Here is a 20723-nt window from a genome sequence, read left to right as displayed (position 1 = left end):
GAAGAGCCCGGCCGCTGCGAACGGTTAAAACCCTCGTCTCTCTTCCCTTCTTTTCTGTCGTTGCTGTTTCTTACTTGTCTGGTCGATTTTGAGTCGTCTCTCAACAACGCGTGAGGCAGCCCGTCAGTTACTCGTTTTCTCGAACTCTCCCGGCCTCTTGAGTGTTTACCGGCAGTGATATATCAAGGTGAGTGAGAGTGATGTACGCTGCGTCATATGGCCGGAGGGCCGAGGTTGAAACGAAGATGGGGACGCCGAGGGTGTGAGTTGACGGCGGGGGAGATGACCACATTGGTTGTATGCCTCACTCTCAGGGTTCCTTTCTGAAAGGGAAGGGTTTCGGAGATGTGCCTCTGTTTTGAAAATTTATAAAGTACCGTCGTGACTAACACCAAGGTAGATCTCACTCACTCATCCACGTTCACCCCACCTATCACACACCCATCTCACAACAATCTCGCCCATCATGACAACAGAAACCGCCGAGCACCAAGAGGACGCCTACTTCTCCTCCCAACCGCCCCCGAAAAACCTCGACGCCCACGTCTCCGCCGCCCGCGCCTTCATCACGCACCACGCCGCCCTCGCCGACCGGCGCATCGTCCTCGTCACCTCGGGCGGCACCACCGTGCCCCTCGAGAAGCAGACGGTCCGCTTCATCGACAACTTCTCCGCCGGCACCCGCGGCGCCACCTCCGCCGAGTACTTCCTCGAGGCCGGCTACGCCGTCATCTTCCTGCACCGCCAGTTCTCCCTGCAGCCCTACAGCCGGCACTACTCCCACGCCACCGACTGCTTCCTTGATTTCCTGGCCGAGGGTGAGGATGGCACCGTTGTAGCCAACCCCGGCCACCAGGAGCGCATGCGCGCCGTCCTGCGCAAGTACCAGGCCGCCCGCAAGGACAACATGCTCCTCATGCTGCCCTTTACCACCATCACCGACTACCTTTTCGAGCTGCGCGCCATCGCGGGGCTGCTGGGGCCGCTCGGCCCGTCGGCGCTGCTGTACCTCGCCGCCGCGGTGTCGGACTTCTTCCTCCCGCAGGACCGCATGGCGGAGCACAAGATCCAGAGCACCAACGCCACGGACTCTCTTTCTTCATCCAAGCCTGCGCCTCAGCCCCGCAACGGCAACGGCGCGCCCTCCGAAGACGAAGAAACATTCGACAACTTCGACTCCTCCCCCGCGATCCCGCGCTCCAAGCGCCTGATCATCGACCTCGACCCCGTGCCCAAGTTCCTGCAGAACCTCGTCGACGGCTGGGCGCCGCAGGGCATGGTCGTCAGCTTCAAGCTCGAGACCGACCCGGCCATCCTCGTGCACAAGGCGAAGTACTCACTTGAGCGCTACCAGCACCACCTCGTCATCGGCAACCTGCTGTCCACGCGCAAGTGGGAGGTCGTCTTCGTCGCGCCGGGCCAGCGGGACAGGTGGGTCCGGGTCCCCAGTGCGCAGCAAGGGCTGCGGGACTCGATGCCGGCGGAGGACAAGCCGCTCGACCCTGCGGCGCTGCCGGAGGGCGACCCCGAAGTGGAGATTGAGAGCTTGATCATTCCTGCCGTGCAGGAGCTGCACTCGAAGCATATCCAGTCCTTGCAGAAGTAGACGAAGAGCTGATGTTGTTTTCTCTTACTCGTAATCGAGGGGTTTAGAGCGAGCGTCACGTATATAACGGCATAGCGCGCATATATGGTAATGAAAAGCATAATACTATTGTTTTTGTTCTAGAAATAAGTGGTGTCTCCAAGCCAATTCGCTACGTGATGCTGTGATTTGAAAATAAAAATGTTACATGCGTTCTTTTGAGTTTCAAAGACAGCCCTCGACATCTATTGCCGGGAGGAGTTTGACAGACGCCAGGCCCTCATGGGCAGCGACTGCAGGTGCAGGACCTTGGGACGGATGTACAGCATAAAGGTGACGACGCCAAAGACGACGCAGATGATGTTGACGAAGTAGTATCCGTCGCGCACCATGTCACAAGTGCCACCGCCCTTGACACAGCGCTCCTTGTCGGGCTGGAGAGAGCATGAGAAGGGATCGGTGACGACGGGGCCCTTGAGTGCGTCGATGTCGGCGGGGTTGCCGGGGTGGCAGGTTGCGACGGTGAAGTAGTCGACGAGACGGAGAACGAAGAAGCGCGGGAACGTGCCGCCAAGGTTGCAGACGCTGAAGCATGTTAGTATCAAGATAACGAACGGATGGAGAGAACACTTACGTGGCCAGCAGTGTCATGTAAGTGCCGCCAATGACAGGGTCTGCGATTCTAGCGTGGAACGCTGAGACGGCGACGAACATTACGGTGTTGGTGAAGGTCGAGAAGACGTGCTCTCCAATGACAACAAGCATGTACCAAGAAGTCACGCCGCCGGCGGGGAAGATTGTGACGGTGAACTGCGCAATCAGAGCCGCGACGAGACGACCCATGAAGCCCCAGCACCACAGACGCATCGGGGTGTACTCTTGCGACCACTTTCCGGCGTAGTACCCAAGCGCAATCTCAAAGGGAAAGTCGATCAGAACAGTCAAAGCCATATTCTCCTGGCCAAAGCCCTTGTCAATGAGCTTGAGGTTGGTGACGGCATCGTTCGCCTGGAAACCGATCTTGGCGATGAGATGGACGATGATAATCGTCTGAATGTTCTTGAGCTTGAGAACGCCCCACATGATCTTGTACACGTCCCAGATGCCGTCCTCGTTCTTGGTCTTCTCCTCACGCTTGAACAGAGACAGGCCGATGGTAATGGCAATGTAGGCCCAGCCCCAAAAGGTGAGATAGCCGCCAAGGTTCATCAAGCCCGTGTCAAGCGGGGTGCTGCGGAAGTAGCGGTTGGCAAAGTCCTTGGAGTTGAACGCCAAAAACACCGTGTAGGACAGGAAGTGGCCGGCAGTCAGACCAACAGTTTGCGCAGTGGAAGCATACGAGACATTCCCGGGAGTCAGTAGAGTCAGGGCCCAGCCGTCTACGGCAATATCTTGAGTGGCGCACATAAACACCAAGAAGAACCACCACCCGGTGAAGTTCCACACGGTCGGGCCACCGGGCTTTCCAGTCGTAGCCATCATGTTCTCGACGGTCGAGCCGAGCCACAGCATTCCCAGACCAGAGAGCAGCTGGATGGGGAGGATCCAGCTCTTTCTACGCCCAAACTTGGGGCTCCATACCGCATCGACGATCGGGCTCCACAGGAGCTTCAGCGAGTAGGGATACGACGCCAGACTGAAGATTCCAATCTCGCTGTATGACATGTGATCCTTCATGAGGAACGGCACGGAGCCGCCGGCGAGACCCATGGGCACACCCTGCAAGAAGTACAGCAGCACCAACAGGAGGAAGTTGCGCTGGTCTTGCACGGGCAGCTCGAAGAAGCCATGGTTGTTCGCGATGGGCGTCTTGGGGACGGGGTCGTCGAGGGTGAAGGATTCGCGCGCCATGAGGTTCGCGGTGACGGTGTCGGAGCCGGGGGCTGTCGTCTTCCGCCGGTATTCAACGTTGTTCTGATTCATATCGCCGTTGGCGTGGCCGTTGGTGCCGTCTGTGTCGACGGCAAGATCGGCCAAAGCTTTGCGCTTCGTGGACTTGTTCCGGCGGGTTCGGACGCTCATTTGTGCTTGGTAATCGTGAATCTGCGGCGTAGTCGTAGGGTGGGGAGCAGCGTGGAGTAGTTGGAAAGAAACAGTAGTATGTAGAGTTTAGAGAAAGAGGTTGGAAGACTTTGTGCGACAAGTCGAGAGTCGTGAGGACAAAAGTTTGGGTTTCGAGTACGGATCGAGATAAGGTCGAAGGCGGGGTGGAGCAAAGTCCGTGGGAGTCAAGGCGACACTGCTTAAAAAGCAGCTGGAAACCAGTGACAAGCGGAAGAAGCGCTAGGCAGCGGGACGCGCGAAGTTTGTGCGGTCGGGTGTTGGATTGGTAGGAGTGCGCGCGAGGAAGTCGATGTGTGTTCGTCCCGGGACGAGTGGACGGGAAGCGCAACCGTGGCCTTTGACACTTTTTGGGGAAAAGGCTGTGGCAACAACAATGAATGAATAATGGTCGGCGGGCCGCTTTATTAGGCTCCAGTAAATGACTGTAAGAAGGTTTTTCAATGAGGAGAAACAATATGACAGAAAAAAAGAGACCCAAGTCCAAGTGGACTGAGACGCGGAGAAGATTTACCGAAGCAGAGCAAGAAGGCGAAGGCGCTGTGTTCTTGATTGCGACGATACTTGGCGAACAAAGAAGAAAGAGACGGGACGGGGGAGACAGGCGCAGCAAAGAAGCTTATCCTCGTCCACCTGAGTTCCAGTCGCCGACTCGATCCACTCCGCTGCTGGAAAGCCACCCGAAGGGAGCTGCCTCGGGGGACCCCTGGCGCCATGCCTAAAATGGAGAACTGGAGGGCTGATAAGATAGCAGATTAGATAAGGCACCCGCAGGTCAGAGGTCGTATTCCACCACGGCACCATGGCCCGGCCGAATGATGTTTTGTTGATTTGCGCTTCTCGGCGACAAGATTCAACTTCTCAGACGCGTCGCCGCATTCAGCACCCTCAATCGCATCATCGCAGCCACCACCCATTGAATTTTACTCCGAAGAAATCAACACACGTCGTCTTGCACATCGTCTTCAACAGAGATCAGTGGGCGCCATGTCGGCTGAACCGCAACCGCAAGACGCGGCTGCCGAGGCCCTCAACCAAGAGATCAAAGACCTCAAGACCAGACGTAGGTTGCATGTCGAATTGCTACATGTTAGTTGCTAAGTCACAATGCGACAGTCAAATCTTTGAAAAGGGACGTCAAAATCCAGGCCACGGCTTTGATCTCGTCAGAATCGACGCGACAAGCCCTCAAAGAAGCCGACCGCAACCGCGGCGCGCTGGCGCTGCCCTCCAAATCGAAACTAGACCGCGAAGAGATCCTCTCCCGATCGAAAGCCCAAGACGCGCACGACCAGCAATGCCTCTACCGCACATGCGCGACCGTCACGACCTTCAAGGTCCAAGATCCTGACCCGAACGCCGTCGACCACGGTAACGTCCTCGGCATCCGCATCGAGCTCATGGCCGACGCGCGCTTCCGACGACCGTTCTACGTAATGCTCAATCGACCATACAAGGACTCGCGTCACCTGCGAGTGCATCGCCATACCGTCCCCGTCTGCATCCCGCTCTCAGGACTCGCTGCGCGACACTTGCCCGCTCCGAGACCAGCCGACGCCGAGAGGCAGACGACGCAGGACCTATCGCGCTTTGTCCGGACGTTGAGGAGGGAGATTGTCCGTTACCACAATCGTATTGCTGTCATTGGCGACCTGCAAAGAGCGGCAGGGCTGCGCGGCGGTCCGCGAGAGGACGATTCGGAGCAGGCTGTGGTCAGCATCACTGCAGCAGATGGCGAAGCGAAGCAGATCAGTCTTGAGTGGGCCGACGGCAGATCAGGCAGATTGGTCATGAGCGAGGATGGGCAGATCCAAAAGGTTGTCGTTCTCGGCAGCGGTGGAAGAGACCGAGAGGTCACACGAGAGTTGCTTGGAGAGAGCCGTCGCGTCGAAGACGTCGCCAAGTGTCTGACACGCACTTGAGACCAGGACAGAAAATGGACATCGTCAATACCTGTCTCTCAAAGCGCAGACTCGATGGCTCAATCAGTATGGGGTTCTCGATGATATCCGCAAACACCGATACACAGAAAGGAGGTGTTTTCTGCGAACTTTGAGACCACCGACACCGTGACCAAAGATAGGGGGCTTGCCACAGGATCCTCCGACCCTTCAAGGACCGCATTAGCACCCAATCTTACGGATGAGGTGCAGTAATCAACGAAGAGAACACTGCAAACCATCATTGCGAAGCTCTATCAGTCTAGGCTAAGCCCGATCCTCGACTCATGTTGTCTCCGGATCGTCCGGGCCACGCCCTGACACAAATATAAGCATATTGACCATAATCTGCAGCGCTATGCAGCCAACTCGGTCCTCTCCGACCGCAAAACCTTGGGGATTCCCAATTAAGACCAGGTTCCCTCGAGTTCGGACGGAGCAGATCGCGCGGGGGAAATGAGCTACCCAATCTGTCGATCCCCCAGACTCTTCAGACGAGCTTTCCGCTGATCGCAACCTCCGGCGGAAAAACAAACCTGGGGAAAAGATATTTCACCGCCATTCGCCCTCGGGGACACCACGGGGATGAGACAGCTCCTTCGAAGACTTCACAAGGTAACGGCGCCGCCACAAGGCCGTTTGGACTGTCAGTGCGAGATTTGGGTCATCGTCGATCACGCTAGAGCAAGATCGCGGAGAGGCAAGCCAGAAGTCGTAAAAAAAGAACCGGAACCCATTATATTAGCCTTACACTAATTAAGTTGGGTGTTTAGACGCCAGAGTGCCCCCCAATCCCCCCCTCCGCGCTTCTCTCAGCGCGAAAGTCCCAGAGGAAGAAAGAGCCGACCCAACCCGTCCAAGTTAACCCCGTTTGTCATTCCCAAAGTTAATTCCCATTTCCCCATGTGTCCCGTGTGCCTTTGATATCATTGATGTGTGTGTCCGCATGAGAAAACCCCTTTACCCCGTCTACACACCCCCCTTTGAATTGAACACGAAAAAACAACCAAAAATCTCATAAAAAGTTGTGCAAGTCTAAGTGTGTGATTATTGCAGGTTTTTGTGTATTGTTCAGATGAAGGCGGCGGCAGCGGCGACGGCGGCGAGGACCATGCCGCCGACGCGCTGGGCGTTGGGAGCAGCGGCGGCGGTGACGACGGCGCGGCTGGTGGTGGCCGTGGGGTTGGGCTTGGTGACGGTGCCGACGTCGGCGGGCTTGGTGGTGGTGGCGGCCGGGGGCGCGGCGGGGGGAGCAGAGACCGGGGGGATGACGACGGAGGAGAGGGTGGCCGGGGGAGCGGGCGCGCTGGGGGCGGGCTGCTCGACGGCGGTGGTGGGGGCAGCCGGGGGAGCGGCGGGGGGCGCGGAGGGGCCCGGGGCCGGGTTGACGGGGACGGGGCAGATGGTCACGACGGCGGGGACGGTGACGGTCTTGTAGGCGGTGCCGCCGTTGCCGCCGCCGTTGCCGGGGCAGTTGGTGACCTCGGGGGCGCAGGAGATGACGGTGTGGACGGCGGTCTGGGTGATGGTGGAGGTGGTCCACTTCCACTGCGGGGTGGTGGTGGGCTCGGGCTGCTCCGGCTCGTCGGGGGTGTCGGTGGGCTGGGGCGGCGTCTCGGTCTTCTGGGGCTTGTCGTGGTCGCCGCCCTTGTCGCCGCACTTGCCGTCCTTGTCGCACTTGTCGCCGCCCTTGTCGCCGCCCTTGTCGCCGCCCTTGTCGCCGCCCTTGTCTCCGCCCTTGTCACCACAGTTGTTGCCGTCCTTGTCACACTTGCCGTGGCCGGGCTTGCCCCACTTGGGCTTTCCCGGGTGGACCCAGTGCCAGCCGTGCTCCTTGTCGGAGTCGCAGTCGTCGATGTAGACGTCCGGGTGGGGAGGGTGCCAGACGGAGATGCAGTCGGCCGGGGGCGCCGAGATGGGGCCGAAGGTCTTGACGCTGAAGTCCGCGCTGCCGGTCAGGCCGAGGGGCTCGATGCCGGGGGGGTAGCTGAACTTGCCGTCCCAGGTGGCCTGGGCGACGGCGGCAAAGCTGAGAGCTGCGATGGTAGAGTAACGCATTTTGATGTGTGTGTGGGTGGGTGTTTGTGTGTGGGGGTATGTATGAGAATAAACCTCGAGAGAGAGTGACGAGGGGTGGTGTTCTGTGAAGGAGTGATAGAAGGAGAGTGGGAAAAGGGTTTGTATTGCAGATTATTAGTGAGTGTAAGGGTATCAGAGATACTGAAGAGAGAAGGTAGGAAAAGAGGGCAGAACAAACAGGGTGAAGAGGCAGCCTTTTGAATCTTTTCCTCCTCCCCGCCGTACATACGCTGAAAGGGGAATAATGACGATGTAAGCCGGGAGAAGGCCGCCCCTTCCTCGAATAGACTCGTGGGGCCCAGGCTGAGTCGCGCCCATGATGGACTAGTTCGATTTCATCATGTCATTTTCTTCCGCCATAGAGAGTGCTGCTAAGGCTAAGAGGGGCTGCGGGCATGGGGCTTCACAGAAAGAAAGATGCTACCTAACCCGCAGGCCTCCATCGCTATCCTAAGATCGACGCGATTGGACCAAACGGTTCGTGGATGCTAGTCGATCATCCAGGGGGTGAGAGATGGGGACGTGATCACAAGGAACGTCCTGGATAGAGTGTGGCCTGGCTGAAATTGCGTTGGACTCAATTTGGGACGACAGGTACGGATACGGGTGAGCAGGTGGTCGAGCACGACGTTGGGCTAAACGCCATTTGGGTGTGCCGGGGAAGGGCCGGTCTAGTTGCGCCAGGGCTATTTCTCCATCTTCTCCTCGGAAGGGAAAAAAAGAAAGCCACTAGTAGGCGAAAGCTGGGGGATGGGCGCAGCCATTGATGTTGCGCATGGTCGTGATGCAGGGACGGTGCTGGGCCCTCTGTCGGCAGATTGGACGTGATCCCTGCGCGGGAAAAAGTAGTGGTAGTCTGCACTAACAGGAACAGGAGAGAGAGAGAGAGAGAGCCCAGTAGCCAACCAACAGCTTCCGGATTCGCCCAGGTGCGGGTGGGCGATGTCACGTCGTCCGACAAACCAGGAGGTACCAGGAGGCGCGCTAAAGTGGCGCGGGTTTGTTCCTTGCAGCAAGGTGGTGAGCTTAAAGAGACTTCGACTAAGAATGGGACCTGGCCACCCCTCCATTACTACGGTATGTGAGGCAGCACAGCCCATCATCCGAACTTTCGAAACACCACAGGCCCCTCTCCCATGATTTTGGCCAATTTCCAAGGTCAAAGCAGCCCGAGGCACGTTCTGGGAAACTTCCTGTCACCCCTTTTTTTTCTTGTCTTTTCGCGAACTCCGAAGTTTTGTGATGGAGGGTTGGATGATGTCAAGAGTGGTGGTGGCCTCACGGCCCCGACGGGATATCGCTAGTTCTCGTAAGGCCCATAGGAGGGCGATGACCTCTTGCTTAGCATCAGCGCTTAAAGGACAGCAAATTTCGCCGGCCGATCTTTCGATAGTACTTTGTTGACGTGGGAAAGGTTCATGCGAATCCTCATTTATGCGGCAGTGCAGGCAAGACAGACAGAAGCAAAGTTCGAAAGTTCATTTTGTTTCTCTAGATTAGTGGCATTGCTGCTTTCGTTCCTTTGCATCTCGAAACTATTTGGTTTCCTGTCAGCGAAGCTGACATGCGGCATGACCACATTTCGTCCAAACATTCCCTTGGCTTGCAGGATTCACCCGAAGAAGCCTAACCTAGCAGGCCTCTTTCAAAAATAGGAAATGCAGCGAAGAGGACGAGAAAGCCACCCGAGCCATGGGACTCCTCGTTTCGTTGAGCTGGCTTGACGCCACAACCGTTGCGCTTGCGGCTGGACTAAGAGGCCACCACTCGCCACACCTGAGACGAGAAAGTGTGGTTTCCTTGCGAAGGGACCCCCTCTCGTGAGTCCGATTTAACTCGGCTCTAGCCGTAAAGAGAGGGATTCCTCGCCTTCTGGGGAGATCAAAGAGCCGAGTCATAACACACCCGTAATATTACGGCAATTTGTTCAGCTATGGGCGGTTAGCATCATGGGTTCCCACTTTGCATAGCCATCTAAAGACAACTTACTAGAAACTGCATCGATCTTTTGTGTGTGCATCCTTGAGCGATGTGCTCCTGTAGGGCCAGCGGCGCCGTAGCTGAGATCTCGCATACAGAAACCCGCTCGGCCCGATGCCTCATTCGCATAAAGGCTGGATGGGGAATAGAAGGCGATGTTGGGTGCCCGTGCTCTAGAGCAGACGCTAGCAAAGAAAACTTCACCAGTCCAGCGCCTTCTTCGTCTGCGGTACCGCAGAGCTCGGCACCCGCTCCGGGCTGGGCTGTCTCTCGTGGTCCTCTGCGTCGCCGATGGCATTGAGTTCGATGCCCCATCGCTCAATCTCGGCATCTACGGCCTTTGTCCACTTCTGAATGAGGGGATGGGCACGAGCCACGTCGGAGAAGAGAATTTCTTCATCGCCCGATGACGATGATCTCTCGACGTGGAACTTCCAGGTGCCGTCGGTATTCCAGAAGGCAGGCGTAAAGATCGAGTCAGTCTTGAGCTCAGCTTTGGCCTCGTCAAGGGCCCGTCGCGCATCCTTCGCGACGGCTTCATCTCCCTGGCCGCCATCATCCAAGGCGTGGGCGATTCCTTCGAGCAGGCCCAGGAGCTGGCCCGCCAGGGACCCGATCTCGGCGCCCAGGCTGAAGCCCTCGTCGAACCCTGCCTGGATGCTCGTGGCCTTGGCGGCGGTGACGCCCTCGCGGTAGCCGGCGGTCGTGTGTTCGGCCTGCAGCCTTGGCATGTCTGACGGGTGCGCGCCCGCGGGTGCGTCGAGGGCCACGACGGTTGGCGAGCCTGGCGCGGAGCCCCAGACGTCGTCGAAGGGGTCTTGCTGCGCTTCCATGGCGGGGTTGAGCCGGGGGTCGGGATCCATGGCGATGGTGAAGGGCTCTATTTCCGTGTTGTCGATGGGTTGGAGATGCATTTTGGGAGACGGCGAGGCGGAAAGGCTGGGAGATCCTGTTATGTGGTCTCCTGGTGCGAATGGCCTCAGTGGCGGAAAAATACGTGATGGTGAGTTTGGGAAAAGTCTCGAGTGAAAAATTGAAGCTTGATTTGTCAAGCATCCCCCGCACCACAATTTTTGCGTCACTTCGCACTGTCTTTTGGTCACCAAACTTGTATTACGCTACTGTATGAACGACCGTGTGCACTGTATGACTGATCATGTTGCGCACCTTTCACCGTGGTGAACCATCTTTCTCTCATCACTGCTTATTCTCAACATTGTCAGCTTCACATTGCACCTCCGACATATCACCACTCTATTAACGTTGCTGCGCGGCGCCAAATGCGGCTCGAGATGGATAGCTTCTCTATCCGCGGCTCACCCATGTGCGGTTCACATAGATTGGCTGCAACCGACTGACTGGCGATGAAACAATCCTCACCGTAAAGTGGGAGATAACTTGGCGACCACTAAAATTAGCATCCCGCAGGAAGGCGAAGACGATGACGGATATCGTCTGAATTCCATCTGTCCTACCCTGCGTACGCGTGTGCGATCAAGCATTTCATCCCATCTCATCGGAATAGGTCGCACGTCACTGCCCAGATCCTTCAGCTGTGCCCTGCGCATCGTCATTCAGTGGCTTTTCCGGTCACATTGGCAATCAATCGCAGCTAGCCTCAGAGCTTATTCAATCTTGTTGTATTGGTATGTAAATGTGACATGCTAATCGCTCAAACAAAGTCTATCTTTCCGTGGTATATCCGCCCAATGTCTACGCCGTATCCAAAACAACAACCTCGGCATCGGCCTCTCCAATGCTCTCCACATTCAACTTGTCGCCTGCATTGACCGCATCCACGAATGCGCCGTCGCCCTCCGACAAGACGGCGTCATCGCGACCGTCGATGCGAATCTTGGCCTTGCCGCCCTTGGTCATCGGCAAATGAACAAATACCTTGCGCTTCGTCTGCTGCGTGACCTTGGCGCCGACGTTCCACTCAAAAGCCTTGTTGGGCTCAATGATACCCGCGCCCATGACGAAGTCGGCGTGGATCGGGATGGTGTCCGGGATAGACGGCTCCGCCGCCTTCTCCTCCGCGAGCGTGGCCTCCGGGCCAGCCTTCAGCGGCGAGAGAATCTTGACAAAGCCCTGGCGCTTCTCCTCCTCGGCGAAGTGGCGGGTGTGGTAGGTTGGCGGCAGCCCGCGCTTCCACGGGATGGCCCAGATCTGCAGGAAGTGCACCGTGTCGCGGCCGTGCTCGTTCATCTCGGAGTGCGCGATGCCGGTGCCGCCAGTGGTGAACTGGACGTCACCGCGGTGCATGCGGTAGAACTTGTCGCTCTGGGCGCCCTCGCTGCCCTTCTGCAGCATGGAGTCGCGGTGCGTCAGCTCGCCCGAGAGGATGTAGCTGAAGATCTCAAAATCGCGATGCGGGTGCGTCGGGAAGCCGCTGTTGGCCTTGACGCGGTCCTCGTTGAGCACGCGCAGGGCGCCGAAGTTGTTGAAGCGCGGGTCGTACCAGTCGGCGAAGGAGAAGCTGTGGTAGGTGTTGAGCCACCCGTGGTCGGAGTGGCCGCGGGTGCCGCTCCGGTGCGGGGTGATCTTTGCGTGGTGGAGGGTCTTGGACATTGTGTTCTTGGCTGCGTTGAGCATAGACTCTGGCTCTGGAGATGCGATGTTGGTGGTGGTGTTGGTCTTGAGAAGTGGGGCTCTCAGGTCTGTGATGAAGCTCTTGAGTTGAGTGTTGAAGATGATGATGGAAATGAAAACAGCGAAAATCGCAGTGAGTGTCGCGAGACGAGGCATATATACTTGCTGCGCGTTTGGAGCTTCGCGAGATAGAAAAACTAGTAAGCTCGAGAATCAACTTGAAAATTGGTTTAGAATACTTGTTCAGCATTTGCAAATCTCATCTGCCGCTTATATCTATTGCCAATACTGACGGAGGCTACTGTAGGGGGTCTTACACATGCTCCCTGCGAAGCTGTCTAAGCACTTACCTAAGGCGGCACCGCACGCGGCAGCGGGGCGGTTGGGTGCAGGTGGTGATTCGATGGAAATTTTCGCAGTTGGACCGCTGAGAATTGGATTATTCATGCTGACAGCTTCTTCCTTCCTTCCAGAAGATCCACCCCGCCGGTTCGGCCCCTCACTGAAGTGGGACATCTGATGCATTTCCGTGATGCAGTGCGGCATGCCACACCCACTGACGGGCCGAGGTATGCTTCATTACAGAAGACACGTCAATTGATCAGGATTGTGTTTGCGTTTTTTTTCCCTTTTTTTTTTTTCTTCTTTTTTAAGCTGGTGTCGTTCGACCCGGGGAAAAGCATCTCTGCTAGTGCTAATCCCCGCTAGAGCACCGCACTCGCCTTTGATGAGATGTGTGACCAACGCAGGATCAGAAGATAGCGCTCGTCTTCCTAGCGAAATACATGTGAATGTTTCTGAACACCCTGCAATGCAAGTCGAAATACATCTTTCTTGTAGCCTAACACTCTCAATTCTATATCAAATTCTTAAGTCTGCATGGGAATGCCACACCTCAGTGTCCCTTTTCTCAGTGATGCTTCTTTCCATACTCTGCAACGCCTCGCCGTGATCCCACAATGAAAATATGTACCAGTTCAGCCGAAAAATAATTTCCCTAAATATGTAGCCGTGCTTGATGAATTGTCGATGGCGACGCTTGCTATATCTAGCATGCAGCTTTCTTGCTATTAGCCGTGTTGTTAGGTCGTCCTGGCACCTCAGACTGAGATCTAGCCCCTCAGCTCGGAGAAGTGCTTTCACGATGTCCAGTCGACCACATGCCACTGCAGTCGATAGAGCTGTCGCACCATCTTCCCCTGACTTCAAATTGACATCGGCCTTTCTCGAGAGCAAGATTCTCACGATATCAGGGCGGCCACTTGCTACAGCTTGTGTAAGAAGCGTAGAACGGTGCGTGTTGCTCGTTCGAGATTTCCAGTTGAATTCGACATTGACATCCACCTTCCCGGCATCGAGGAGATATTCAAACACCTTCTTTGACCCATTTTCGAGCGCCACCATAATCGCACCTCCATCCAGTATGTCTGTATCCGTCATACCTAGCTCAGCATTCCCCTCTTCGTGCAGAAGCATGACGATTGATAAATCATCTTTTGCTGCTGCAGATGAGATAAGCTCCGGGTCCGGGCGCTCTTCAAGAATGTTGCGGCTGGTCACCAACGAGTTGACTACACGCGGCAGGCCCTCCATCATTGCAATGGCAAGAGGTTTCTTGTCCTCTAGGTTTCGCGACTTCATATCGCCAGCCTTGCCAGTCGCTAGAAGCATCTCAACAACTGCCAGGTTTCCTTTCTTCACTGCTAATGAAATCGGGGTGTTTCCGTGGTTGTCTCGTGTGTTGAATTCGACGTCGCCAGTTTCCAGAAGCATCTTGACGATATTTGTGTAGCCAAATGTTACTGCTAGAGAAAGCGGCGTTTTTCCGAGGTATTCTCGTGGATTCACATCGATATTACTCGTGTCCAAGAGCATCTTCACAATCTTCGCGTGTCCGTATCGTACTGCGTGCGAAAGAGGCGTTTTCCCGATATTATCCCGTGAGTTAACGTCGACTTTGCCCGTGTCCAAAAGAATCTTTACGACATCTGTGTATCCCGACTTTGCTGCATACGAAAGCGGTGTTTGATCTGTCCAGTCCTTAGAGTCAGGGCTTATTTTACCAGACTCAAGAAGCAACCTGACCGTCGCTAAATGACCATGATCCGCTGCGGATGACAGAGGACTTTTGTATTCATCATGCCGACCATACATGTATCGATCATACTGATGATGTTCATACAGATCATGTTCATTTTGATCGTTGGATTGACCCATTTGAAGCCACTTCTTCCACTGTGGCTGGGGAACTTTTATCTCGTGGTCAAATTTGCTGGAAAGGAGCAGCCTGACAATGGAGTTAGATCCTAAGCTCGCGGCGGCTGATAACGCAGATTTGGCGTCTTTTTGACTGAGTTTGGCTTTCCCAACTTTCAAAAGAGTTTCGACGATGGATACGTGCCCGTTTTGTGATGCGACTATCAGAGACTTTCCGATATCGAGACGTTCATAATCCATGAATATTTCCCTCTTGTTTCTCATCTCGAGCAGTATGACGACGACATCATGACAACCTGAACGGGCGCTCCAGTACAGAGCGGACCGAAAGTGAGAGACATCCCTTGCATGAAGTCTATACTTTCCTTCCGCAAGTATGTCCTTTACTACATGCCCGATACCAAGACTAGCAGCCAGTAGGAGTGGGTCGGAGTTGAGCCACCCAACAGAAGAGTTCTGCTTGTCCATAAAGTAGCTGTACCAGGTGATGCAGCCTGTCCAACTTGTATCGAATAGTTGAACCATATCCCGGCTAAAGTCTAAACTTTCTTCCATCTTCGACTGTCGATAGTGAGAAGTCCAGTATCTCGAAGCGTAGTCGAACATCACATAAATCTTTGAATACCCCACCAGTGCTCTTCTGGTAGGCCCCATGGAGAGTGGACGCTGTAATCCAATGTTGAGCAAATACCAAACGCATATTCTCGTGAGAATCCGGTTTGATTCCTCCAAGTCCAAACATGCCTCCCATTTGAGAGAACGTGCGGATGGAACATCCCGAATGAGAAATTCTCTGGCCGTTTGGTGTATCAGGTGGACTTTTTTCTCGATAACAACCACAAAGAGACCACATATATTTCTCATTCCCTCGACAAATAAATCCGTCCTCATAACAGAAAATTCACCGTCGAATGATTGGTGCCCATTAACCGCCATGGCTATTGCCATCTCCTCCACTGACAAGGGCCTAGCGGCCGCTACTACAATGTGTAACAACGTCTTTGCTATTTGAGCGTCGACACTTTGGCCAAGGATCTTTTCGTACGCATCTTCGACTGTCTCAGGAAGACGGTCGAGAAACCTCTCTAGACTGTTATTTTCGACACGCTCCAAGTTCTCAAGCATGTCGCAAATGACATGAATCCAGAGATAAGTCCTGTTGTTCACCTTCGTGAGTCTTCGAACAACTTTATCTTGCTCCTCAAGGCTGATCTTCGACTCCAGTACCAGGTCTTTGATCTTCTTTTTAATCACGACGTTGATCTCTGCTGAGATCTTGCTAACTTCAACTTCATCCTCTCCACGAAGGTTGATGTGGGGTATCCGGCCTTGTCGAATTGCTCTTCGAACTTGGTTGTAAGGCCGGCTGAACATGATGAATCTCATGTGCGTATTGTCGTTTCCATAGAGACCGCCGAGGGCTTTAGCCAATCTAGACCATCCCACAGTCTTGCATTCATCAAGGGCGTCCAGGATGCAGATGGTGTTGGTGGCATTGCGGGAAACCTTCGCGAAAATATTCCAGAGGGCGCTGAAACCTTCATACCTATCCTTGCCGAGTTCCTCAAAAGAGCCGAGTATTTCTTCAGTAAAAATATGTGACCCCTCTACCAACAGTTGATGTAGCAAACATTTCAATGCACTTTCTGCATTGTCTTGATCGTCAAGACCATCTTTGAAGAAGAAGTAGATGACTCGTGATGTTTTCAGTTTGTGGTCGATCATATACCTTGCTAGCACCGACTTCCCACAACCGGGGTCCGCCGAAACCCAAAGAAATCTTTCGTCCGGGTCGATCACCCAGGCTCGGAACGTAGGGTGCTCGGTGAACCATTCGCACGTTTTGGGCATAGCCTCAGGGTTCCGATTCTTATGATCTTCGTAGGATGCGCAATTCAAAGCGCGCAAGATATCTCGTCTTCTCTGGTCTACATGTCGATATTCGTCAGCACTTTGATTGGGACGGCAGGTGCTTGGAGCATGTTCTTTCCATTTACATCATGGAATGGTGAACTCCTTTACAGACAAAGTGCAGAGATGAGTACGATTCCAAGTATCTACTGACCTGATGTGGCCCCGAAATGAGCGTCTCCACCAATGTTGTTGATGGCCCCAGAACCGAAGTTGTTCCATGCTGTGGTGTAATCGCCAACTTGATTCGACATCGACCCATTTGCTCCTTGGGAGATACTGACCCCAGCATCATCTTGTAGCAGCTCATCAGGGACCGATTTCTTGTTCCCCACTTTCTCGATGGCATCCATCAGCCTGGTGAGCTCCTCCGAAGTTGCCGCATTGATAGCCTTGTGACTAGCCAGAGTGTATATGTCTTCCAGAACCTTCTTCATCAGATCTTCGACTCGTCCCTTCTTGCCACGGCTCTTGATCAGAGATATATATCTGTCAACACTCCATGCTGATGCAGACTCTCCAGGATCCAGTTTCTCCAATGTCGTCTTGAGGGTGTCAGAGTTCCCCTTGCATGATTTGATGACCGGAAGAAGTGCTGTAGCAACCTCATTTGAAGCATTTCGAGACTGGGTCTCGATAGCACGCAGGATTTGTTGAGCAAGAGGCAATCTCAATGCAACTTCTGCAAATGCCTCGGGGAGCCCTTTCAATGACTTAATCTTTTGATATGCCACTTCCGCAGCTGTCAATATGCCGACAACACTGCCGATGATACCAACTATTTCGGCCATAGCCACGTCGTTCGGAGAGAATAGGTGGGGCCTAGTGATATGGCCGTGAAAGGCAGCGGTCGAAGAGGCAAGTGGCGCTCTCAAATATACGACAGAGATAGACGATATAGACCGTCGTTCTCTCGAAAAGGGACTTGAAGCAGAAGGGAAGCTTGAAAGAGAACATGAAGAGGGTTCGGAGTGCGAACGTGAAGAAGTAAGGAGATGCGGGGGAATGTCAGAATCAGGCTGAGAAGACAAAGATTACCGATCGGCTGATACAGGACTTATCTAGATGCCCGTTGGTGTGATAGGTGCACCTTACTGCGCCAAGACGGCACGACTGCTCACATTCTGATCCAATCAAAGTATTCTTCAATTACCTGGGTGGACTCTGTGTGGGCAACTCAGAAGGCCGAACTTGCTTCAAATTGGCTGGAGGCGACGCAATCCTGAGTTTCTCAAGAAACCGCCTTTTTTCCAGGGACATGTAGCTGGAGTTGTCGTTTCAAAGAATACTCGGATCTTATAGAGTCGATAGACAACAGCGACGATAGCATACGCGACAATAGTACAGAAGGCGGCGACAAGACAAAGCGACAGTAGAATCATAGTAAGTTCAATTACCATGGTGTAAGGTAGTAGGAGTAACCGGCCTCTTTTTCACACCAAGCCCAGTAATAGTTGATTCTGGTAAAGGTGTATCTTTGATATGGCGTGATTTGCTTCACTCATATGTTCGTGGTGGTATGAGTCTCAATTATATTCAGCCTGACACTCTTCAACCGACTCAAGATTGGCCTACTCACGACTTAAATTCGGTATTGGCTGATTTTAATTTTTCATTCCAGTCATTACTGCAGTAAAATAGAGCTCGGAAAACTCCAGGAAAATGCTCAAGTGGTATTAAACGTCTGGGTTCTGATGCGCTATCAAGAGAGTTTCTGAAGCAGAGTAGCATAAGATGTCAGAGCCTTGAGAATTTTCATTCAGTCAGATCTCAAGTCGTCATATAACAAAAGTCGCGCATTCGATCCCCCTACTCTTCTGCTGGACATGGAACTGCAGCCTAAGGTAACTGGCTGGGGGGTGGGACTTCATCCTACAGCGTCGGCAACCATTATTAAGAATTCACCCGCAAGAAGATAAAAAACAACTCTCTGATTCGGGTTACTGCAAATAGAAGAGTGATCGACGTCATGGTTCATGTTAGGGCCAGGATCCGCCTTCGACTCCTGAGAAGGGGGTATTGTCTAGGCGGACAGGCCTCACGAGTAAGTAACTAGCCCATCCCCTGGACCCAACAGTCCAAAATACTGAATCGGAAGAGATAGATCACAGTTGATCATTACATCAAAACTCATAGCAGTAAACACAATCCTAGATCCGTCTCTATGGCACACTGGATGGCAGTCCAAAATTGGAACCCGCCAATGGGTTCTCAGTCGTGTGACTTACATAGAATCCTATTGCTTCATTTCTTCCACAATGTCTCATTGATTTGACTAGTGAAAACGCAACCGATATGTGTTGTGGTGGAGGCACAACGTTGCGGGAATCGAGTTGCCCCCGATTCTGTGGTGAACAGGTGCTCATGAGCAAACCTCCCGCAGAGACAAGATCAACGAAGGCATTTAATGGTCAAGCCCTGGTTCGCTCAATGACGTTGAACTTTCTCAAATTCAAAGACTACAAGGACCAGGAGATCTTCGTTTGAGTCACGCAGACTTTCATGAAAACGGTCCTTCGAAGTGATGCAACGAAGTTAAAAGCTTCAAGACAGAGATTAGGCAATGTAGAATGAGCTAAACCCGCATACTAAGACAATTGGGCTATCGTAAATTCTATATACTCGATTGAGAGCTGACTACTAGGTTCAACCACAGGTGATTCCCGAGTACACGACAGCCTCGCTCAAAGATTTCGGGTTTTGAACGCCCAACTCCACACCAAGAATATCGCAGCTGAACTCGCGCACTATTCTACAGAGGCGTTTTTGGGTATTAAAATACGAGGAACTTGGCTTCAAAGTCATTCAAGAGCCTTCAAACAACACAGAAACCACAAGCCCTCAATCCCGCCGTTACGGAACCTCCCCCTCAAAACCGTTTCCGCCCACCTGTCAACTCCACGACGGTCCCCCAACAGTTGGTCTCATCATTCCCATTCCCATCCCACTCCCCTCCCCGGCCCGTCGTCCCTATTCAACCCTCCGCTACCCCCGCCCAGCCTTTCCAAGCCATCACCACAAACCTTAAGACGACCCCAACGTAAGCCGCAAACAAGCTCACAGGACCCTCAGGGCGGGAAAGAAAGGTACATCCCCACAAGCAAGGCAGATCATCACTCTCCTCGCTCGCTTCCCCCTGAACCGAACGAATCCCGGACCTCCCTAGTTTGACATGTATTCACAAAGTAGCTCGGGGCCAAGACGCCGGTTCAAACGTATGATCATAATCAATATCTTGGGCATGGGCTAATCGAATGGTACAGAGGGGGTGTGCAGGACTTCACCTCCCAGACAAGCAACGAGATACCGAGACCGAAGGCGTGGTATCATACGACACAAGAACGCCTTACAAGAAACACCATATCGCAAACTGTACAACAGGCTAAACTAAACATGCGCAAACGCAGAAGGCAGATTATCGATGGGAAGCATACCTCTCGTCATCGGCGCAGTTACTCGACTTGTTCGAACCCGAGAGTCTGTTTCCCATCCCCCGCGGCCCCTGTATCACAAAAGAGAAGAGAAAAGATCAACGCCTCATGCATGTTCGTGGGGTGTGTAGGGATCACGGTTCCATTCCCTCGGGTTAGCCCTCTCGCTCGCCCTCTGCCTTTCCTCGTCAAAAGACAGTTCGAGAACGCCAGCTTGACTCGGTCACCCGACGGGGCGGACCTTACCAGGCGCAGAGACGGACGGGGAAGTGGAAGTCTCCCCCTTTCCGCGTCGGCTGCCCCGTGCTTTTACTGCCTATCCTCCGCGGCAAGACGGGGTTGACCCTCATATGCATCAAACGGCGGACTTGTGTTGAGTGATCGTCGACCTTCCCGCGGATTAATCATCCCAACTTCGGGTTTGGGGAGTTAGGAACATGAGAAAGACGCCCGCCGTCGCCCCGAGCTTCCTCCACTTCCCCCGAGGCCCCTATTTCGCACCCACGACTGTACGCGATGACGAGGCCGCCTCAGAAAGTATAACGAAAACCAAAGACACGAGTCCAGTACTGTTCAGGCAGCTCACAAAGCAAACACTCTTCGCTAATGCCAGCTTAAAGTCTGCCTTGGCTCAAGGCTTGTACGATGCAGTAGCCTTTACCCGATTACTATCGCAACAACGTTCGGAGGAACCACGGTCGCCGTTGATGAGTTATCCTTCTCCCTCCGGCGTTGACCCCTGAATGCTACCCGCCCTGACACCTCTCAAGGTCCGAGACCGAACGGCCGCGAAGCGGAGAAAAAGATGAGCAGAAAGCCCGCACCCCGGACCCCGGCCGCGGGGGTCGGGGATGAGCGGGAAAGGGGAGGGCAGACTAACGAAAGGCAAGTAACGTTAATCATACAGATTGCCAATGTCTGTAAGGG

The 20723-nt window shown here is 54.0% G+C and overlaps 6 protein-coding genes across 6 annotated transcripts; 2 read left to right on the top strand and 4 right to left on the bottom strand.

The window, feature by feature from the left end:
* Nucleotides 1–466: 466 nt before the first annotated feature.
* Nucleotides 467–1606, top strand: CAB2 (Phosphopantothenate--cysteine ligase CAB2; the record flags this gene model as incomplete). Its single annotated transcript, XM_037327428.1, has 1 exon — nucleotides 467–1606. One exon carries the CDS (start codon nucleotides 467–469, stop codon nucleotides 1604–1606), a length of 1140 nt encoding a protein of 379 aa, XP_037174230.1.
* Nucleotides 1607–1830: 224 nt separating this feature from the next.
* Nucleotides 1831–3607, bottom strand: CGCA056_v012183 (uncharacterized protein; the record flags this gene model as incomplete). Its single annotated transcript, XM_037327427.1, has 2 exons — nucleotides 1831–2170; nucleotides 2220–3607. The coding sequence occupies 2 exons, from the start codon at nucleotides 3605–3607 to the stop codon at nucleotides 1831–1833; spliced, it is 1728 nt and encodes a 575-aa protein (XP_037174212.1).
* A 1026-nt stretch (nucleotides 3608–4633) lies between these two features.
* Nucleotides 4634–5568, top strand: CGCA056_v012182 (uncharacterized protein; the record flags this gene model as incomplete). The annotated part of the gene is made up of 2 exons (XM_037327426.1): nucleotides 4634–4709; nucleotides 4763–5568. The coding sequence occupies 2 exons, from the start codon at nucleotides 4634–4636 to the stop codon at nucleotides 5566–5568; spliced, it is 882 nt and encodes a 293-aa protein (XP_037173628.1).
* A 1089-nt stretch (nucleotides 5569–6657) lies between these two features.
* Nucleotides 6658–7644, bottom strand: CGCA056_v012181 (uncharacterized protein; the record flags this gene model as incomplete). Its single annotated transcript, XM_037327425.1, has 1 exon — nucleotides 6658–7644. The coding sequence occupies one exon, from the start codon at nucleotides 7642–7644 to the stop codon at nucleotides 6658–6660; it is 987 nt and encodes a 328-aa protein (XP_037173627.1).
* A 2201-nt stretch (nucleotides 7645–9845) lies between these two features.
* yae1 (Uncharacterized protein) lies at nucleotides 9846–10559 on the bottom strand (the record flags this gene model as incomplete). Its single annotated transcript, XM_037327424.1, has 1 exon — nucleotides 9846–10559. One exon carries the CDS (start codon nucleotides 10557–10559, stop codon nucleotides 9846–9848), a length of 714 nt encoding a protein of 237 aa, XP_037174197.1.
* Nucleotides 10560–11358: 799 nt separating this feature from the next.
* CGCA056_v012179 (putative quercetin 2,3-dioxygenase) lies at nucleotides 11359–17156 on the bottom strand (the record flags this gene model as incomplete). The annotated part of the gene is made up of 4 exons (XM_037327423.1): nucleotides 11359–12402; nucleotides 13483–14267; nucleotides 15360–16382; nucleotides 16520–17156. The coding sequence occupies 4 exons, from the start codon at nucleotides 17154–17156 to the stop codon at nucleotides 11359–11361; spliced, it is 3489 nt and encodes a 1162-aa protein (XP_037174271.1).
* Between the last annotated feature and the right edge of the window lie 3567 nt (nucleotides 17157–20723).

Source organism: Colletotrichum aenigma, assembly GCF_013390185.1.
Source record: "Colletotrichum aenigma strain Cg56 chromosome Unknown KSG_Cg56_contig08, whole genome shotgun sequence".
Taxonomy (NCBI): Eukaryota; Fungi; Ascomycota; class Sordariomycetes; order Glomerellales; family Glomerellaceae; genus Colletotrichum; species Colletotrichum aenigma.
This window is presented reverse-complemented; position numbering and strand designations above follow the sequence as displayed.